At 50.5% G+C, this 18474-nt stretch overlaps 1 protein-coding gene across 1 annotated transcript; it reads left to right on the forward strand.

The window, feature by feature from the left end:
- Positions 1-11266: 11266 nt before the first annotated feature.
- Positions 11267-17607, forward strand: LOC143935819 (eukaryotic translation initiation factor 1-like). Its single transcript, XM_077459930.1, has 4 exons — positions 11267-11431; positions 14154-14317; positions 14407-14508; positions 16185-17607. The coding sequence occupies exons 1-4, from the start codon at positions 11401-11403 to the stop codon at positions 16227-16229; spliced, it is 342 nt and encodes a 113-aa protein (XP_077316056.1). The 5' UTR covers positions 11267-11400; the 3' UTR covers positions 16230-17607.
- Positions 17608-18474: the final 867 nt, after the last annotated feature.

The raw sequence follows: 18474 nt of genomic DNA on the forward strand, positions 1-18474 counted from the left end.
TTGTGGGGACCTGTGTACGGTGTCTTCCATTGTGGGGACCTGTGTACTGTGTATTCCATTGTGAGGACCTGTGTACTGTGTTTTCCATTGTGAGGACCTGTGTACTGTGTTTTCCATTGTGAGGACCTGTGTATGGTGTCTTCCATTGTGGGGACCTGTGTATGGTGTCTTCCATTGTGGGGACCTGTGTATGGTGTCTTCCATTGTGAGGACCTGTGTATGGTGTCTTCCATTGTGGGGACCTGTGTATGGTGTCTTCCATTGTGGGGACCTGTGTATGGTGTCTTCCATTGTGAGGACCTGTGTATGGTGTCTTCCATTGTGAGGACCTGTGTATGGTGTCTTCCATTGTGGGGACCGGTGTACGGTGTCTTCCATTGTGGGGACCTGTGTACTGTGTATTCCATTGTGAGGACCTGTGTACTGTGTTTTCCATTGTGAGGACCTGTGTACTGTGTTTTCCATTGTGAGGACCTGTGTATGGTGTCTTCCATTGTGGGGACCTGTGTACGGTGTCTTCCATTGTGGGGACCTGTGTATGGTGTCTTCCATTGTGAGGACCTGTGTATGGTGTCTTCCATTGTGAGGACCTGTGTATGGTGTCTTCCATTGTGGGGACCTGTGTACGGTGTCTTCCATTGTCGGGACCTGTGTACAGTCTCTACCATTGTGGGTACCTGTGTACTGTGTCTTCTATTGTGGGGACCTGTGTACGATATTTTCCATTGTGGGGACCTGTGTACGGTGTATTCCATTGTGAGGACCTGTGTACGGTGTTTTCCATTGTGGGGACATGTGTGCGGTGTCTTCCATTGTGGGGACCTGTGTACGGTGTCTCCCATTGTGAGGACCTGTGTACGGTGTTTCCCATTGTGGGGACCTGTGTACGGTGTCTTCCATTGTGGGGACCTGTGTACGGTGTCTTCCATTGTGAGGACCTGTGTACGGTGTCTTCCATTGTGGGGACCGGTGTACGGTGTCTTCCATTGTGGGGACCTGTGTACGGTGTCTTCCATTGTGGGGACCTGTGTACGGTGTCTTCCATTGTGAGGACCTGTGTATGGTGTCTTCCATTGTGAGGACCTGTGTGCGGTGTCTTCCATTGTGGGGACCTGTGTACGGTGTTTCCCATTGTGAGGACCTGTGTATGGTGTCTTCCATTGTGGGGACCTGTGTACGGTGTCTTCCATTGTGGGGACCTGTGTACGGTGTCTTCCATTGTGGGGACCTGTGTACGGTGTCTTCCATTGTGAGGATCTGTGTACGGTGTCTTCCATTGTGAGGACCTGTGTACGGTGTTTCCCATTGTGAGGACCTGTGTGTGGTGTCTTCCATTGTGGGGACCTGTGTACGATGGATTCCATTGTGGGGACCTGTGTACGATGGATTCCATTGTGGGGACCTGTGTATGATGTTTTCCATTGTGGGGACCTGTGTATGGTGTCTTCCATTGTGAGGACCTGTGTATGGTGTCTTCCATTGTGGGGACCTGTGTACGGTGTCTTCCATTGTCGGGACCTGTGTACAGTCTCTACCATTGTGGGTACCTGTGTACGATGTTTTCCATTGTGGGGACCTGTGTACGATATTTTCCATTGTGGGGACCTGTGTACGGTGTCTTCCATTGTGGGGACCTGTGTACTGTGTATTCCATTGTGAGGACCTGTGTACTGTGTTTTCCATTGTGAGGACCTGTGTATGGTGTCTTCCATTGTGGGGACCTGTGTATGGTGTCTTCCATTGTGAGGACCTGTGTATGGTGTCTTCCATTGTGGGGACCTGTGTACGGTGTCTTCCATTGTCGGGACCTGTGTACAGTCTCTACCATTGTGGGTACCTGTGTACGATGTTTTCCATTGTGGGGACCTGTGTACGATATTTTCCATTGTGGGACCTGTGTACGGTGTCTTCCATTGTGGGGACCTGTGTACTGTGTTTTCCATTGTGAGGACCTGTGTATGGTGTCTTCCATTGTGGGGACCTGTGTATGGTGTCTTCCATTGTGAGGACCTGTGTATGGTGTCTTCCATTGTGGGGACCTGTGTGCGGTGTCTTCCATTGTCGGGACCTGTGTACAGTCTCTACCATTGTGGGTACCTGTGTACGATGTTTTCCATTGTGGGGACCTGTGTATGGTGTCTTCTATTGTGGGGACCTGTGTACGATATTTTCCATTGTGGGGACCTGTGTACGGTGTATTCCATTGTGGGGACCTGTGTACTGTGTATTCCATTGTGAGGACCTGTGTACGGTGTATTCCATTGTGGGGACATGTGTACTGTGTTTTCCATTGTGAGGACCTGTGTACTGTGTTTTCCATTGTGAGGACCTGTGTATGGTGTCTTCCATTGTGGGGACATGTGTACTGTGTTTTCCATTGTGAGGACCTGTGTACGGTGTTCTCCATTGTGGGGACCTGTGTATGGTGTTTTCTATTGTGGGGAACTGTGTACGGTGTCTTCCATTGTGGGGACCTGTGTACGGTGTCTTCCATTGTGGGGACCTGTGTACAATGTTTTCCATTGTGGGGACCTGTGTATGGTGTCTTCCATTGTCGGGACCTGTGTATGGTCTCTACCATTGTGGGGACCTGTGTACGGTGTCTTCCATTGTGGGGACCTGTGTAGGATGGATTCCATTGTGGGGACCTGTGTACAATGTTTTCCATTGTGGGGACCTGTGTATGGTGTCTTCCATTGTCGGGACCTGTGTATGGTCTCTACCATTGTGGGTACCTGTGTACAATGTTTTCCATTGTGGGGACCTGTGTATGGTGTCTTCTATTGTGGGGACCTGTGTACAATATTTTCCATTATGGGGATCTGTGTATGCTGTCTTCAATTGCAGGGACCTGTGTATGGTGTCCTCCAGGGACCTGTGTATGGTGCCTTCCATTGTGAGGACCTATGTAGGGTGTCTTCCGTTGTGGGGACCTGTGTAATGGTGTCTTCCATTGTGGGGACCTGTGTATGGTGTCTTCCATTGGGGGGACCTGTGTATGGTGTTTTCCATTGGGGGGACCTGTGTATGGTGTCTTCCATTGTGGGGAGCTGTGTAATGGTGTCTTCCATTGTGGGGACCTGTGTATGATGTTTTCCATTGTGAGGACCTGTGTACAGTATTCTACACTGAGGGGACCTGTGTACGGTGTCTTCCATTGTAGGGACCAGTTTACGGTATACTACATTGCATAGACTTATGTAGAGTGTCTTCCACTGAGGGGATCTGTGTGCAATGTCTTCCATTACAGGGACCTGCGTAAGGTGTCTTCCATTTCGGGTACTTGTAAATGTTCTTTTCTATTTCGAGGACCTGTATTCAGTATTACAGGGACCTGAGTACAGTGTTTTATATAGTTTTATATCTTTAGAGACCAGTTACAAATTCTCCTTAAGGCCAGCTCCATGTCAGGTGGTGTCAGAGCTTACACGTGGGTGACAGGTCACCTCCTCTGTCATGTGACAGTGCTCAGGCCTGGCGACTGGAGGAGATCATATGTTTCCTCATATAGGGAAGCACTAAGCATATGACAAAGGCTGTTGTGGAGGAAGGGGTCTGTGTGTGGTGAAGGGGTCTGTAGATAGTGAAGGGGACTGTGTGTGGTGGAGGGGTCTGTATATAGTGAAGGGGACTGTGTTTGGTGAAGGGGTCTGTGTGTGGTGGAGGGGTCTGTTTGTGGTGGGGGGTCTGTGTGTGGTGGGGGGGGGTCTGTGTGTGGTGGAGGGGTCTGTATATAGTGAAGGGGTCTGTGTGTGGTGAAGGGGTCTGTGTGTGGTGGAGGGGTCTGTGTGTGGTGGGGGGGGTCTGTGTGTGTGGGGGGTATGTATATAGTGAAGGGGACTGTGTGTGGTGGAGGGGTCTGGGTGCGGTGGAGGGGTCCGTGTGCAGTAGAGAGGTCTGTGTGCAGTAGAAAGGGCTGTGTGCAGTGGAGGGGTCTGTATATAGTGGAGGGGTCTGTATATAGTGGAGGGGTCTGTGTGTGGTGGAGGGGTCTGTGTGTGGTGGAGGGGTCTATGTGTGGCGGAGGGGTCTGTGTGTGGCGGAGGGGTCTGTGTGTGGCAGAGGGGTCTGTGTGTGGTGAAGGGGTCTGTGTGTGGCGGAGGGGTCTGTGTGTGGCGGAGGGGTCTGTGTGTGGCGGAGGGGTGTGTGTGTGGTGGAGGGGTCTGTATATAATGAAGGGGTCTGTGTGTGGTGGAGGGCTCTGTATATAGTGAAGGGGTGTGTGTGTGGTGGAGGGGTCTGTATATGGTGAAGGGGTCTGTATATAGTGAAGGGGTCTGTATATAGTGAAGGGATCTGTGTGTGGTGGAGGGGTCTGTGTGTGGTGAAGGGGTCTGCATATAGTGGAGGGGTCTGTGTATAGTGAGGGGGACTGTGTGTGGTGAAGGGGTCTGTGTGTGGTGGAGGGGTCTGTGTGTGGTGGGGGGGGGGGGTCTGTGTGTGTATGGGGTCTGTATATAGTGAAGGGGACTGTGTGTGGTGGAGGGGTTGGGGTGCGGTGGAGGGGTCTGTGTGCAGTAGAGAGGTCTGTGTGCAGTGGAGGGGTCTGTATATAGTGGAGGGGTCTGTATATAGTGAAGGGGTCTGTGTGTGGTGGAGGGGTCTGTGTGTGGCGGACGGGTCTGTGTGTGGCAAAGGGGTCTGTGTGTGGCGGAGGGGTCTGTGTGTGACAGAGGGGTCTGTGTGTGGTGAAGGGGTCTGTGTGTGGTGAAGGGGTCTGTGTGTGGCGGAGGGGTCTGTGTGTGGCGGAGGGGTGTGTGTGTGGTGGAGGGGTCTGTATATAATGAAGGGGTCTGTGTGTGGTGGAGGGCTCTGTATATAGTGAAGGGGTGTGTGTGTGGTGGAGGGGTCTGTATATAGTGAAGGGGTGTGTGTGTGGTGAAGGGGTCTGTATATAGTGAAGGGGTCTGTATATAGTGAAGGGATCTGTGTGTGGTGGAGGGGTCTGTGTGTGGTGAAGGGGTCTGTGTGTGATGAAGGGGTCTGTGTGTGGTGAAGGGGTCTGTATATAGTGAAGGGGTCTGTGTGTGGTGAAGGGGTCTGTATATGATGGAGGGGTCTGTGTGTGGTGAAGGGGTCTGCATATAGTGGAGGGGTCTGTGTGTGGTGAAGGGGTCTGTATATTGTGGAGGGGTCTGTGTGTGGTGAAGGGGTCTGTATATAGTGGGGGGGCCTGTGTGTGGTGGAGGGGTCTGGGTGCGGTGGAGGGGTCTGTGTGCAGTAGAGAGGTCTGTGTGCAGTAGAGAGGTCTGTGTGCAGTGGAGGGATCTGTATATAGTGGAGGGGTCTGTATATAGTGAAGGGGTCTGTGTGTGGTGGAGGGGTCTGTGTGTGGCGGAGGGGTCTGTGTGTGGCGGAGGGGTCTGTGTGTGGCGGAGGGGTCTGTGTGTGGCGGAGGGGTCTGTGTGTGGCAGAGGGTTCTGTGTGTGGTGAAGGGGTCTGTGTGTGGCGGAGGGGTCTGTGTGTGGCGGAAGGGGTGTGTGTGTGGTGGAGGGGTCTGTATATAATGAAGGGGTCTGTGTGTGGTGGAGGGCTCTGTATATAGTGAAGGGGTGTGTGTGTGGTGGAGGGGTCTGTATATGGTGAAGGGGTCTGTATATAGTGAAGGGATCTGTGTGTGGTGGAGGGGTCTGTGTGTGGTGAAGGGGTCTGTGTGTGATGAAGGGGTCTGTATATAGTGAAGGGGTCTGTGTGTGGTGAAGGGGTCTGTATATAGTGAAGGGGTCTGTGTGTGGTGAAGGGGTCTGTATATGATGGAGGGGTCTGTGTGTGGTGAAGGGGTCTGCATATAGTGGAGGGGTCTGTGTATAGTGAGGGGGTCTGTGTGTGGTGAAGGGGTCTGTGTGTGGTGGAGGGGTCTGTGTGTGGTGGGGGTAGTCTGTGTGTGTGGGGGGTCTGTATATAGTGAAGGGGACTGTGTGTGGTGGAGGGGTCTGGGTGCGGTGGAGGGGTCTGTGTGCAGTAGAGAGGTCTGTGTGCAGTGGAGGGGTCTGTATATAGTGGAGGGGTCTGTATATAGTGAAGGGGTCTGTATATAGGGGGGGGGCCTGTGTGCAGTAGAGAGGTCTGTGTGCAGTGGAGGGATCTGTATATAGTGGAGGGGTCTGTATATAGTGAAGGGGTCTGTGTGTGGTGGAGGGGTCTGTGTGTGGCGGAGGGGTCTGTGTGTGGCGGAGGGGTCTGTGTGTGGCGGAGGGGTCTGTGTGTGGCAGAGGGTTCTGTGTGTGGTGAAGGGGTCTGTGTGTGGCGGAGGGGTCTGTGTGTGGCGGAAGGGGTGTGTGTGTGGTGGAGGGGTCTGTATATAATGAAGGGGTCTGTGTGTGGTGGAGGGCTCTGTATATAGTGAAGGGGTGTGTGTGTGGTGGAGGGGTCTGTATATGGTGAAGGGGTCTGTATATAGTGAAGGGATCTGTGTGTGGTGGAGGGGTCTGTGTGTGGTGAAGGGGTCTGTGTGTGATGAAGGGGTCTGTATATAGTGAAGGGGTCTGTGTGTGGTGAAGGGGTCTGTATATAGTGAAGGGGTCTGTGTGTGGTGAAGGGGTCTGTGTGTGGTGAAGGGGTCTGTGTGTGGCGGAGGGGTCTGTGTGTGGCGGAGGGGTGTGTGTGTGGTGGAGGGGTCTGTATATAATGAAGGGGTCTGTGTGTGGTGGAGGGCTCTGTATATAGTGAAGGGGTGTGTGTGTGGTGGAGGGGTCTGTATATAGTGAAGGGGTGTGTGTGTGGTGAAGGGGTCTGTATATAGTGAAGGGGTCTGTATATAGTGAAGGGATCTGTGTGTGGTGGAGGGGTCTGTGTGTGGTGAAGGGGTCTGTGTGTGATGAAGGGGTCTGTGTGTGGTGAAGGGGTCTGTATATAGTGAAGGGGTCTGTGTGTGGTGAAGGGGTCTGTATATGATGGAGGGGTCTGTGTGTGGTGAAGGGGTCTGCATATAGTGGAGGGGTCTGTGTGTGGTGAAGGGGTCTGTATATTGTGGAGGGGTCTGTGTGTGGTGAAGGGGTCTGTATATAGTGGGGGGGCCTGTGTGTGGTGGAGGGGTCTGGGTGCGGTGGAGGGGTCTGTGTGCAGTAGAGAGGTCTGTGTGCAGTAGAGAGGTCTGTGTGCAGTGGAGGGATCTGTATATAGTGGAGGGGTCTGTATATAGTGAAGGGGTCTGTGTGTGGTGGAGGGGTCTGTGTGTGGCGGAGGGGTCTGTGTGTGGCGGAGGGGTCTGTGTGTGGCGGAGGGGTCTGTGTGTGGCGGAGGGGTCTGTGTGTGGCAGAGGGTTCTGTGTGTGGTGAAGGGGTCTGTGTGTGGCGGAGGGGTCTGTGTGTGGCGGAAGGGGTGTGTGTGTGGTGGAGGGGTCTGTATATAATGAAGGGGTCTGTGTGTGGTGGAGGGCTCTGTATATAGTGAAGGGGTGTGTGTGTGGTGGAGGGGTCTGTATATGGTGAAGGGGTCTGTATATAGTGAAGGGATCTGTGTGTGGTGGAGGGGTCTGTGTGTGGTGAAGGGGTCTGTGTGTGATGAAGGGGTCTGTATATAGTGAAGGGGTCTGTGTGTGGTGAAGGGGTCTGTATATAGTGAAGGGGTCTGTGTGTGGTGAAGGGGTCTGTATATGATGGAGGGGTCTGTGTGTGGTGAAGGGGTCTGCATATAGTGGAGGGGTCTGTGTATAGTGAGGGGGACTGTGTGTGGTAAAGGGGTCTGTGTGTGGTGGAGGGGTCTGTGTGTGGTGGGGGTAGTCTGTGTGTGTGGGGGGTCTGTATATAGTGAAGGGGACTGTGTGTGGTGGAGGGGTCTGGGTGCGGTGGAGGGGTCTGTGTGCAGTAGAGAGGTCTGTGTGCAGTGGAGGGGTCTGTATATAGTGGAGGGGTCTGTATATAGTGAAGGGGTCTGTATATAGTGGGGGGGCCTGTGTGCAGTAGAGAGGTCTGTGTGCAGTGGAGGGATCTGTATATAGTGGAGGGGTCTGTATATAGTGAAGGGGTCTGTGTGTGGTGGAGGGGTCTGTGTGTGGCGGAGGGGTCTGTGTGTGGCGGAGGGGTCTGTGTGTGGCAGAGGGTTCTGTGTGTGGTGAAGGGGTCTGTGTGTGGCGGAGGGGTCTGTGTGTGGCGGAAGGGGTGTGTGTGTGGTGGAGGGGTCTGTATATAATGAAGGGGTCTGTGTGTGGTGGAGGGCTCTGTATATAGTGAAGGGGTGTGTGTGTGGTGGAGGGGTCTGTATATGGTGAAGGGGTCTGTATATAGTGAAGGGATCTGTGTGTGGTGGAGGGGTCTGTGTGTGGTGAAGGGGTCTGTGTGTGATGAAGGGGTCTGTATATAGTGAAGGGGTCTGTGTGTGGTGAAGGGGTCTGTATATAGTGAAGGGGTCTGTGTGTGGTGAAGGGGTCTGTGTGTGGCGGAGGGGTCTGTGTGTGGCGGAGGGGTGTGTGTGTGGTGGAGGGGTCTGTATATAATGAAGGGGTCTGTGTGTGGTGGAGGGCTCTGTATATAGTGAAGGGGTGTGTGTGTGGTGGAGGGGTCTGTATATAGTGAAGGGGTGTGTGTGTGGTGAAGGGGTCTGTATATAGTGAAGGGGTCTGTATATAGTGAAGGGATCTGTGTGTGGTGGAGGGGTCTGTGTGTGGTGAAGGGGTCTGTGTGTGATGAAGGGGTCTGTGTGTGGTGAAGGGGTCTGTATATAGTGAAGGGGTCTGTGTGTGGTGAAGGGGTCTGTATATGATGGAGGGGTCTGTGTGTGGTGAAGGGGTCTGCATATAGTGGAGGGGTCTGTGTGTGGTGAAGGGGTCTGTATATTGTGGAGGGGTCTGTGTGTGGTGAAGGGGTCTGTATATAGTGGGGGGGCCTGTGTGTGGTGGAGGGGTCTGGGTGCGGTGGAGGGGTCTGTGTGCAGTAGAGAGGTCTGTGTGCAGTAGAGAGGTCTGTGTGCAGTGGAGGGATCTGTATATAGTGGAGGGGTCTGTATATAGTGAAGGGGTCTGTGTGTGGTGGAGGGGTCTGTGTGTGGCGGAGGGGTCTGTGTGTGGCGGAGGGGTCTGTGTGTGGCGGAGGGGTCTGTGTGTGGCGGAGGGGTCTGTGTGTGGCGGAGGGGTCTGTGTGTGGCGGAGGGGTCTGTGTGTGGCAGAGGGTTCTGTGTGTGGTGAAGGGGTCTGTGTGTGGTGAAGGGGTCTGTGTGTGATGAAGGGGTCTGTATATAGTGAAGGGGTCTGTGTGTGGTGAAGGGGTCTGTGTGTGGTGAAGGGGTCTGTATATGATGGAGAGGTCTGTGTGTGGTGAAGGGGTCTGCATATAGTGGAGGGGTCTGTGTGTGGTGAAGGGGTCTGTATATAGTGGAGGGGTCTGTGTGTGGTGGAGGGGTCTGTATATAGTGGAGGGGTCTGTGTGTGGTGAAGGGGTCTGTATATAGTGGAGGGGTCTGTGTGTGGTGAAGGGGTCTGTATATAGTGGAGGGGTCTGTGTGTGGTGGAGGGGTCTGTGTGTGGTGAAGGGGTCTGTGTGTGATGAAGGGGTCTGTATATAGTGAAGGGGTCTGTGTGTGGTGAAGGGGTCTGTGTGTGGTGAAGGGGTCTGTATATGATGGAGAGGTCTGTGTGTGGTGAAGGGGTCTGCATATAGTGGAGGGGTCTGTGTGTGGTGAAGGGGTCTGTATATAGTGGAGGGGTCTGTGTGTGGTGGAGGGGTCTGTATATAGTGGAGGGGTCTGTGTGTGGTGAAGGGGTCTGTATATAGTGGAGGGGTCTGTGTGTGGTGAAGGGGTCTGTATATAGTGGAGGGGTCTGTGTGTGGTGAAGGGGTCTGTATATAGTGGAGGGGTCTGTGTGTGGTGGAGGGGTCTGTATATAGTGGAGGGGTCTGTGTGTGGTGAAGGGGTCTGTATATAGTGGAGGGGTCTGTGTGTGGTGAAGGGGTCTGTATATAGTGGAGGGGTCTGTGTGTGGTGGAGGGGTCTGTGTGTGGTGGAGGGGTCTGTGTGTGGTGGAGGGGTCTGTATATAGTGGAGGGGTCTGTGTGTGGTGAAGGGGTCTGTGTGTGGTGAAGGGGTCTGTATATAGTGGAGGGGTCTGTGTGTGGTGAAGGGGTCTGTGTGTGGTGGAGGGGTCTGTGTGTGGTGAAGGGGTCTGTATATAGTGGAGGGGTCTGTGTGTGGTGGAGGGGTCTGTATATAGTGGAGGGGTCTGTGTGTGATGAAGGGGTTTGTATATAGTGAAGGGGTCTGTGTGTGGTGGAGGGGTCTGTGTGTGGTGAAGGGGTCTGTGTGTGGTGGAGGGGTCTGTATATAGTGGAGGGGTCTGTGTGTGGTGAAGGGGTCTGTATATAGTGGAGGGGTCTGTGTGTGGTGGAGGGGTCTGTATATAGTGGAGGGGTCTGTGTGTGATGAAGGGGTCTGTATATAGTGGAGGGGTCTGTGTGTGGTGGAGGGGTCTGTATATAGTGGAGGGGTCTGTGTGTGGTGGAGGGGTCTGTATATAGTGGAGGGTTCAGTGTGTGGTGAAGGGGTCTGTATATAGTGGAGGGGTCTGTGTGTGGTGGAGGGGTCTGTATATAGTGGAGGGGTCTGTGTGTGGTGGAGGGGTCTGTATATAGTGGAGGGGTCTGTGTGTGGTGAAGGGGTCTGTATATAGTGGAGGGGTCTGTGTGTGGTGAAGGGGTCTGTGTGTGGTGGAGGGGTCTGTATATAGTGGAGGGGTCTGTGTGTGGTGAAGGGGTCTGTATATAGTGGAGGGTTCAGTGTGTGGTGAAGGGGTCTGTATATAGTGAAGGGGTGTGTGTGTGGTGAAGGGGTCTGTATATAGTGAAGGGGTCTGTATATAGTGAAGGGATCTGTGTGTGGTGGAGGGGTCTGTGTGTGGTGAAGGGGGTCTGTGTGTGATGAAGGGGTCTGTATATAGTGAAGGGGTCTGTGTGTGGTGAAGGGGTCTGTATATAGTGAAGGGGTCTGTGTGTGGTGAAGGGGTCTGTATATGATGGAGGGATCTGTGTGTGGTGAAGGGGAAGGGGGGGGTGGGTTGTACTGCAATAGTTGAGGTGAGCAGAGTCTCCATGAACAATGTGACACGGTCTCTCTAATACGTGGAACACTCCCCGGGCTCTGGGCTACACTTTTATTGCTTTACAGTAGCACACACACCTCACAACACATACAAGGCGGTGTATGAGAACCACTATTCAGGTGCCATTGTCGGTGCCCACTCCTAAGATGGCGGACACGCCACCCCTCCCCCATCACAAAGGCATCTTCACCCCGCCCCTACAAGGGCGGGACTGGGGTGCGTCTCCCCCCCAACGTGCTGACGTAACCGAAACTAAGAGATGGTATAAAAGCGGCCGCGGCCATTTCCTTGTGTACGTGTTACACAAGCTCTTCACTCGTTAGTGTCCAGAGTCCTCCGCTGTTCCCAGCAAGCAATCGCCATCTTATCGTATGTCCGCTATCCAGAACCTCAACTCTTTCGGTGAGTAGCTGAGCAGTGACCCGTGTGTGTCTGGGAGGGGATACCGGCGGGGCTCCTCTATGGCGCTCGGTACGGGCTCCGTGTAGGGAATGGCTGGCGGTGTATGTGGGGGTTCTATGAATATGGGAGGAGAGTTCAGGTTTTATTCACATTTTACATGGAGGGTGTGAGAGAATGACTCGGCGGCCTGTGTAGGTCAGGCGGACCCCGGCCTCTCCTATTGAGGGCTCGGTGATAGGTTCGGGGCTCTCATCACTGGAGGGGCGCGGAGAAGACACAACAAGATGGCGGCCGCCTCCATCGCTCTGAGCTCCCTTTCTTCACCCGGCCTGGTGACGCGCGGGGCGTGGCTTCCGATCGCCCTTCGTCTCCTCGTAGTGGGAGGGGCCTGGCTCCGCCTGCGTCATCGGTGATTGATAGCAGTGGTCTGATCTGTAATCGTCTTGCTGAGGCTGCCCACCAGCCATTTCCCATGCCAGTGGTGTTTTTTTTTTCTTTTTTTTTTTTTTTTCTTTTTTTTTTTTTTCTTCTTCCTTTTTTATTATGTAGTATAAAACTAAAGGGAAACCATGTTGGACACATATCCAGTTCACATTTTTGCTTTGCTAGAGATTTACAAACAGCTCACCCATTGAGATGCATGTTGCACCCTGGGGCAGGTCATTCTCTGGAATGGCCCCTATATGCACATTTGTTGTGCTAAAGCATGGGGCCACATTTTGGCCGTAAACTAGGTGTTCATTTTACTGCTGTATGTCGTAGCAAATGACGAATTGCACCCAAACACACATTACGTTTATTGCCAAATTTAAAATTGCGGGGACTCGGAATTGCCTATAGGGGAGCAGGGCATTGATGTCTGTGCCCCTGTTGTGGAGGTTTGGTTTTGCCCTGTTTGCCATTTCTCATCAAAAGTGAATATAAAAAAAAATCTAATTTTGGGCTGGCCCCTTTCACACAGGTCTGTTTTACTCATCTGCTTGCTCTGTTTTTCTAAACACCCCCCCCCCCCTGCTGAGCCAGAGGATGACAAGTCTGTCTTCACACTATGCAGGGATAGACCTGTTAGACCACTCTCCTCTGGGGGGATTGGATGATTATGGACCACCTGTCATCATCCAATCCACCAGATGGATGGAAAATAGATCATCCATTTGGGTTTATCAGATGTCAGCGGATATGTCACCGCTGATATCCGTCGCATCATAGAGATGTATAGAGCGGCTATTCAGACCCACTAAAAAAACTGGCAGGTGGATCTGAGTGGTCTACTCATGGTTATATCCAGAGTTCTCCACTGTTTTCACCAAGGATGGTAAATCTTGCAAGGGGACATCTGGGGGGTTCCCCCACTTTGAAGGGATTTCCTCACTTCCTGTTTTGGCTTTGGGGCAGGAAGTGACATCCTCCCAATGGGACAGATGGTAAAAAATGATGGGTTGTAACCAACTTTTATAGTAGTAAAAAATGGGAAGACTTTCCTTCTATTTAGTAAGGGTGCGAATCTTCACTGGTCGCACGATTCGATTCCGCAGTGCATCACAATTACCGACGAGCTTCCGAGTCAGCTGCCACTGGTGCTGAGTTTTTGGCATTCCTGTTTGCACTTTCCAGCACACTAGGAGTTAACGGTGGAATGTGCAACAGGAGGCCCAGGGACTGGTCAGGACGGAGGAGCGTGAGGTGTAAGGACAAACACATTTGTACTCTTCTTAATGTTACTTTAATAAATTCTGCGATTCAATGATGTGCCCTGCTGTATATGCTTTTTAAAAAATCACTTCATACCGAATTTAACAGTAGTAAAATGCATCCCAATCATGTCACTCCCTGTCCGTCCTGCCTCTCATGTCTCGAGTCCTGATGGCGGGGAGTTCTCAGCCCCACCCGCTGACTATAGCTATCATATCAGGTGGATGGGGCTGAGAATTCCCCACTGACGTCAGGACTCAGACGTGAGAGGGTACAGGCCGGTAGTCGCATGATCGGTATGTATTGTACTACTGTGAAACTCAGTATGAAGTGACTTTTTTGAAAAGCATATACAGTGGGGCCATTGTAACACCGCATTAAAAGTAGTTTTTAACCATCGCTAGTGGTTTTACACAGAGCAGCACAGATCCTCCTCTTCTTCTCAGGTCCCTCTTTGCTGCTCCTGGCCCCTCCCAGTCCTGCTTGCACAGCAAGCAGCTTGCTATGGAGGCATACAGAGATGCAGCTGTCCATTCAGACACATTTGTTTGACCCTGTCCTCTCTCCTGATTGGCTAACTGACTTTTGACAGGTGTGGGAGCCAGTGGTGCTGCTGCTGTTTCTGCCAATCGGGGAGAGTTATTTTATTCCTGGCTCCAGTCCAGTTCTCTTCAGCCTGTTGTAGCTGTGATAGGCTGGTCAGACTCCACGGTGCAGGATTAATGTCCCTGTATTGTATGAGGGTTGTCTCTTTCTTTCTTTTTTGATTTAACTAATCACTATCAAATGATAGGTGTAAATTGTCTATATAAGACAAAATGTAGGGCATTTGAAATGAGAATCCCTATTTGTATAGTTGATCCTTGATTTTGGGTACATGCTGAACTTTCTGCTCTTTGGCTCTTGGCAGACGGTTGTGGTATTTGATTCTCATGCTGTGCCGCACATAGCCAGTCTGATCGCAAAACTTGCACATCAGTTTCTCACATTCAATGCCTTGGTCTTATGTATTTCATGTTTTTAATTGCAGACCCCTTTGCTGATGCAAGTAAAGGTGATGACTGGCTCCCAGCTGGGACAGAGGATTCTATCCATATAAGAATCCAGCAAAGAAACGGCAGGAAGACTCTCACAACTGTTCAAGGCATTGCGGATGACTACGACAAAAAGAAACTAGTTAAAGCTTTCAAGAAGGCAAGTCCTCATAAAGGTCATTTTGGTATTTATAGCACATAACCGAGTGGCAGAGTCTTGTTATTTCTTATATTTTTTTTTTTTCACAGAAATTTGCTTGCAATGGTACCGTTGTTGAACACCCTGAATACGGAGAGGTGATCCAGCTTCAAGGTGACCAGCGCAAGAATGCTTGCCAGTTCCTTGTGGAGGTGAGGCTTGTTCATTGCCATTAATGTATGTCTCCGGTATAGTGGGAGTTAAAAGCCATTCCACTTGTATAATGAAGTTTGGGGTGCAGATGAGGGAGGTGTAAGGTCCTGATTATCTGCTCGCTTTTGCTGCTTCCTGATTTGGTACAATCTGCACAGAGCAGTGCTAATGTTTGTATAGAATATTGTCCCACCTCCAACGTTGCAATTTCACGTTAAAAGCCTGAACGTGTGACTTGACACGTCTCATTGGGTATCTTACCAGAAGTTAGGGTAGTTTCATTTATGCCTTAAAGTGATTCTAAAGGCCGAAGGTTTTTATCTTGAGGTTTTCTATACATTATAATTAAAAAAAACCTTGTGCGCAGCAGCCTCCCCTCAACACTTACCTGAGCCCCATCTTGATCCAGCAATGTTTGATACTCAGCTGCCTGGGACTCTGCCTCCTGATTGGTTGAGACAGCGGAGGAGCACCATTGGTTCTGGCTTCTGTCAGCCACTGGGAAGAGGGGGTGGATCTGCAGCTTGGTTTGGGTGCCCCCATAAAAAGCTGCTTGTGGGGGCACTCAGCAGGCAAGAGGGACCCAAGGGGATCTAAGCTGCTCTGTGCAAAACTGCTGCACAGAGCAGGTAAGTAGAACTTGTTTGTTTAAAATGGGGGGGGGGGGGGGGGGGATACTTTAGTTTTACTTTAAAATTGGCTTTATAACAGATTTTCATATCATAAACCATTGTGCTAATGTAGTTCCAAATGTATGTCCCAATCACTAGTTTGCTCTCTAGTGTGCCTGCTTTCAGAATGTGCTTTAGGGGTTTACATATTCTTCAAGCCTAAAATGGCTTTAAACTTGTGCAGAAACGGCTCTGGCAGTGAAGTACTATACTATGGGAGGTGGTTAGTCATGTTTAACCACCTTCCAACCGCCACATATATACATTGGCAGAATGGCTTGTACAGGAAAACGAGCACCTGTACGTCCCTTTGAATTTGCTGCCTTGCGGGAGCATGCCAGCGGTCCTGCAAACTGTTTGTCCACAGTAGTGACACAGAAGCAGAACGGGGAGATGCCTAGGTAAGCAAGGCACTTTCCTGTTCTGCCTAGAATTACTCCTAAGGACACGTTTAACCCCTGCCAATGTATACAACTTGTACAGTAATCCATGGCTATTTATACCACTGATCGCTGTATAAATGACAATGGTGTCCACCATAATGTTGCCCTCATGATAATTGCAGATCACTAGTAAAAAATGAATGCCATAAATCTATCCCCTATTTTGTAGCTGCTACAACTTTTGCGCAAAGCAATCGATGTATGCTTATTGCAGTTTTTCCAAAAATATGTAGAGTACATATTGGCCTAACCTGAGGAAAATTTTGGGTTTTTATATATTTTTTTTTTTTTTTGGCAAAATATAGTTTTTTTTTTTTTTTTTTTTATCCTCAAATTGTCACTTTTTGTTTATAGCACAAAAATAAAAAACCGCAAAGGTGATCAAATACCACCAAAAAGCTTTGTGGGGGAAAAGGACATCAATTTTGGGTACAGCATTGCACGACCAAGCAATTGTCAGCTAAAGCGATGCAGTACTGAACTGCAAAACGTGCTCTGCTCAGGAAGGGGGTAAATTCTTCTGGGGCTAATGTGGTTAATATTTAAAAATTTCTTTTTCAGGTTGGACTGGCCAAAGAAGATCAACTGAAAGTCCATGGGTTTTAACGTACAAGACGTAACCTCAGCTTTTACCTTATCCAAGGATTCCTTTCTGTAATGAGTAGCAATATGAAGAACTTTTGTCAGAAGTTTAACTATTTTTGTGATTAAACTGCCTCTTCAAAGAACTTTAAAAAAACATCTGTTAGCCTTTTAGTCATTGTGAGCCAGTCCTATTTTATAGCTTTGTGACAAACTGATAAGCCATAACATTATGACCATTGACAGGTAAAGTGATAACATTGCTTATCTCTTTATGTTGTCTGAAAGTGGGTGGGCTATAATAGCCAGTGAGTGAACATGTTGTCCCTGAAGTTGATGTGTTGAAAGGGGGGGGGGGAGAATGGGCAAATGTAAGGATTTGAGTGACTTTGACAAGGGCCAAATTGTAATGGCCAGACGCCTGGGTGAGAGCATCTCCAAAACTGCAGCTCTTGTGGGATGTTCCCGGTCTGCAGTGGTCTTGACCTATCAAAAGTGGTCCAAGGAGGGACAACCAGTGAACCGGCGACAGGGTCACGGGCGGCCAAGACTCATTGATGCTGATGGGGAGCAGAAGCTGGCCCATGTGGTCCAATCCTGTAAAGCTACTGTAGCTCAAATTGCTGAAAAGGTTAACGCAGACTCCAATAGAAAGGTGTCAGAACACACAGTGCATCGCAGTTTGTTGCATATGGGGCTACGTAGACCAGTTAGGGTGCCCATGTTGAAACATGCCACAGAGCAATGGAAGAAGGCACACTGGTCTGAATCCAATTTTTTACATCGCGTAGCTGTCCAAGTTGCATATGCATCTTTTACCTGGGGAAGTGATGGCACCAGGGAGGACAAAGGTCAACCGGAGGAGGCAGTGTGACTTACAGGACTGTAAGGATCTGCTACTGATGGCTTGGTGCCAGATATCACACCTTCAGAGGTCTAGTGGAGTTCATGCCATGGTGGATCAGGGCTCTGGTGGCAAAGGGGACCTACTCAGTATTAGGTGGTCATAATGGTATGGCTGATCAGTGTACTCTGAGCAATGACTTGTTCCCCAGTTCGTTAGTCTCTGGTGTCACTGCACATCTGCAAAGATGGGGGTAAGTGTTTTATTCCCTAAAATGACTAGATTCAGTGGGGAGATGACAGGGCTCACATACTGGAGTTGTTTTTTTTTTTTTTTTTTTTTTTCTGGAAGTTACATCCAGAGTTTGGTGTTGGTCAGGCATGTTCAGTACTGTACAAGTGGAGGGAGCAGGCTTCAGAATTAAACTTCTGACAAGGGACATTAACCAATGTAGTCTGCCACAGCTGTCATCTGTTGGCAATAACATTGTGTAATGGCAAGAAACAAGCTTATTTTATGTTATTTAACTTGTGTAAATAAACTTTTTTTTTCATTTAACATCTGAGACTGCTTTATCATTAAGTTTGCACTTCATTATGTGCAGTGCACACATTTCTCCACTTAAAAGCTCCTCCAGCTGATCAGTTTGGAAATGCCCCTTTCTGCCTGTGGGAGCATTTTACTCTCTAGGATGCATCCTAAGCAACGATTACTGGCCCGACACATGGGCTAGGTGAGCACCTAATGCCTTTGTAATAAAGGGCATATATGGTGTACACAATGGCTGTCATATGATTGAGTGGTGGGGAAAGGAATATGTAGGTGGGGTGCTTTTATGAAGTTGCCATCTTGCCTGAAGCCCCTTCGTAATGGGGTGTACTACTCCTTCCACTTATGCAGTGTTGAGATGGCAGTTAAAACATTCTGGGCAAAGCAGAACTCTGGAAACACACTGCATACTACTGCCCTGTGTCAGCCAGTTGCTGTTGGAAGTACAGTCAAAGCTCGTTTGGCTGTACTTCTGTGGATCACAGGAGTGCAGAACAAATGCACTCCTGTGACCCCCCCCTTTTTTGGCAGACTAAAGTCTGCTGACAGCTGGTCCAGGCTCAGGAAAGATTGTGATTAATGGAGTCAAAATCTGCTCACATGCCTGGAACAGCGCTTGGCCTCGGCAAGCTAAGAGCCGGCTGCTCTCGTCCCCTCCACAGCTCGGTGCTTCAGTGAGTATGGGGGGGCCCACAGATCTGACAGTCACCAGCTCTCCGCTCCGGGAGCTCTGAGAACCTGGCAGTTGTCTGTCAAATGTTTGGTTCTCAGTGTTGGAGGTGCCGATCAATGCTGCATTCACCTAGGTAAGTATACATACCTCTAACAACTTCATGCTGCGTTTTGTGTTATTCCCAAGCTGGCAATGCACATTAA

Source organism: Lithobates pipiens, unplaced genomic scaffold (genome assembly GCF_037356315.1).
Source record: "Lithobates pipiens isolate NorthernLeopardFrog02 unplaced genomic scaffold, aLitPip1_a1.2 Scaffold_28, whole genome shotgun sequence".
Taxonomy (NCBI): Eukaryota; Metazoa; Chordata; class Amphibia; order Anura; family Ranidae; genus Lithobates; species Lithobates pipiens.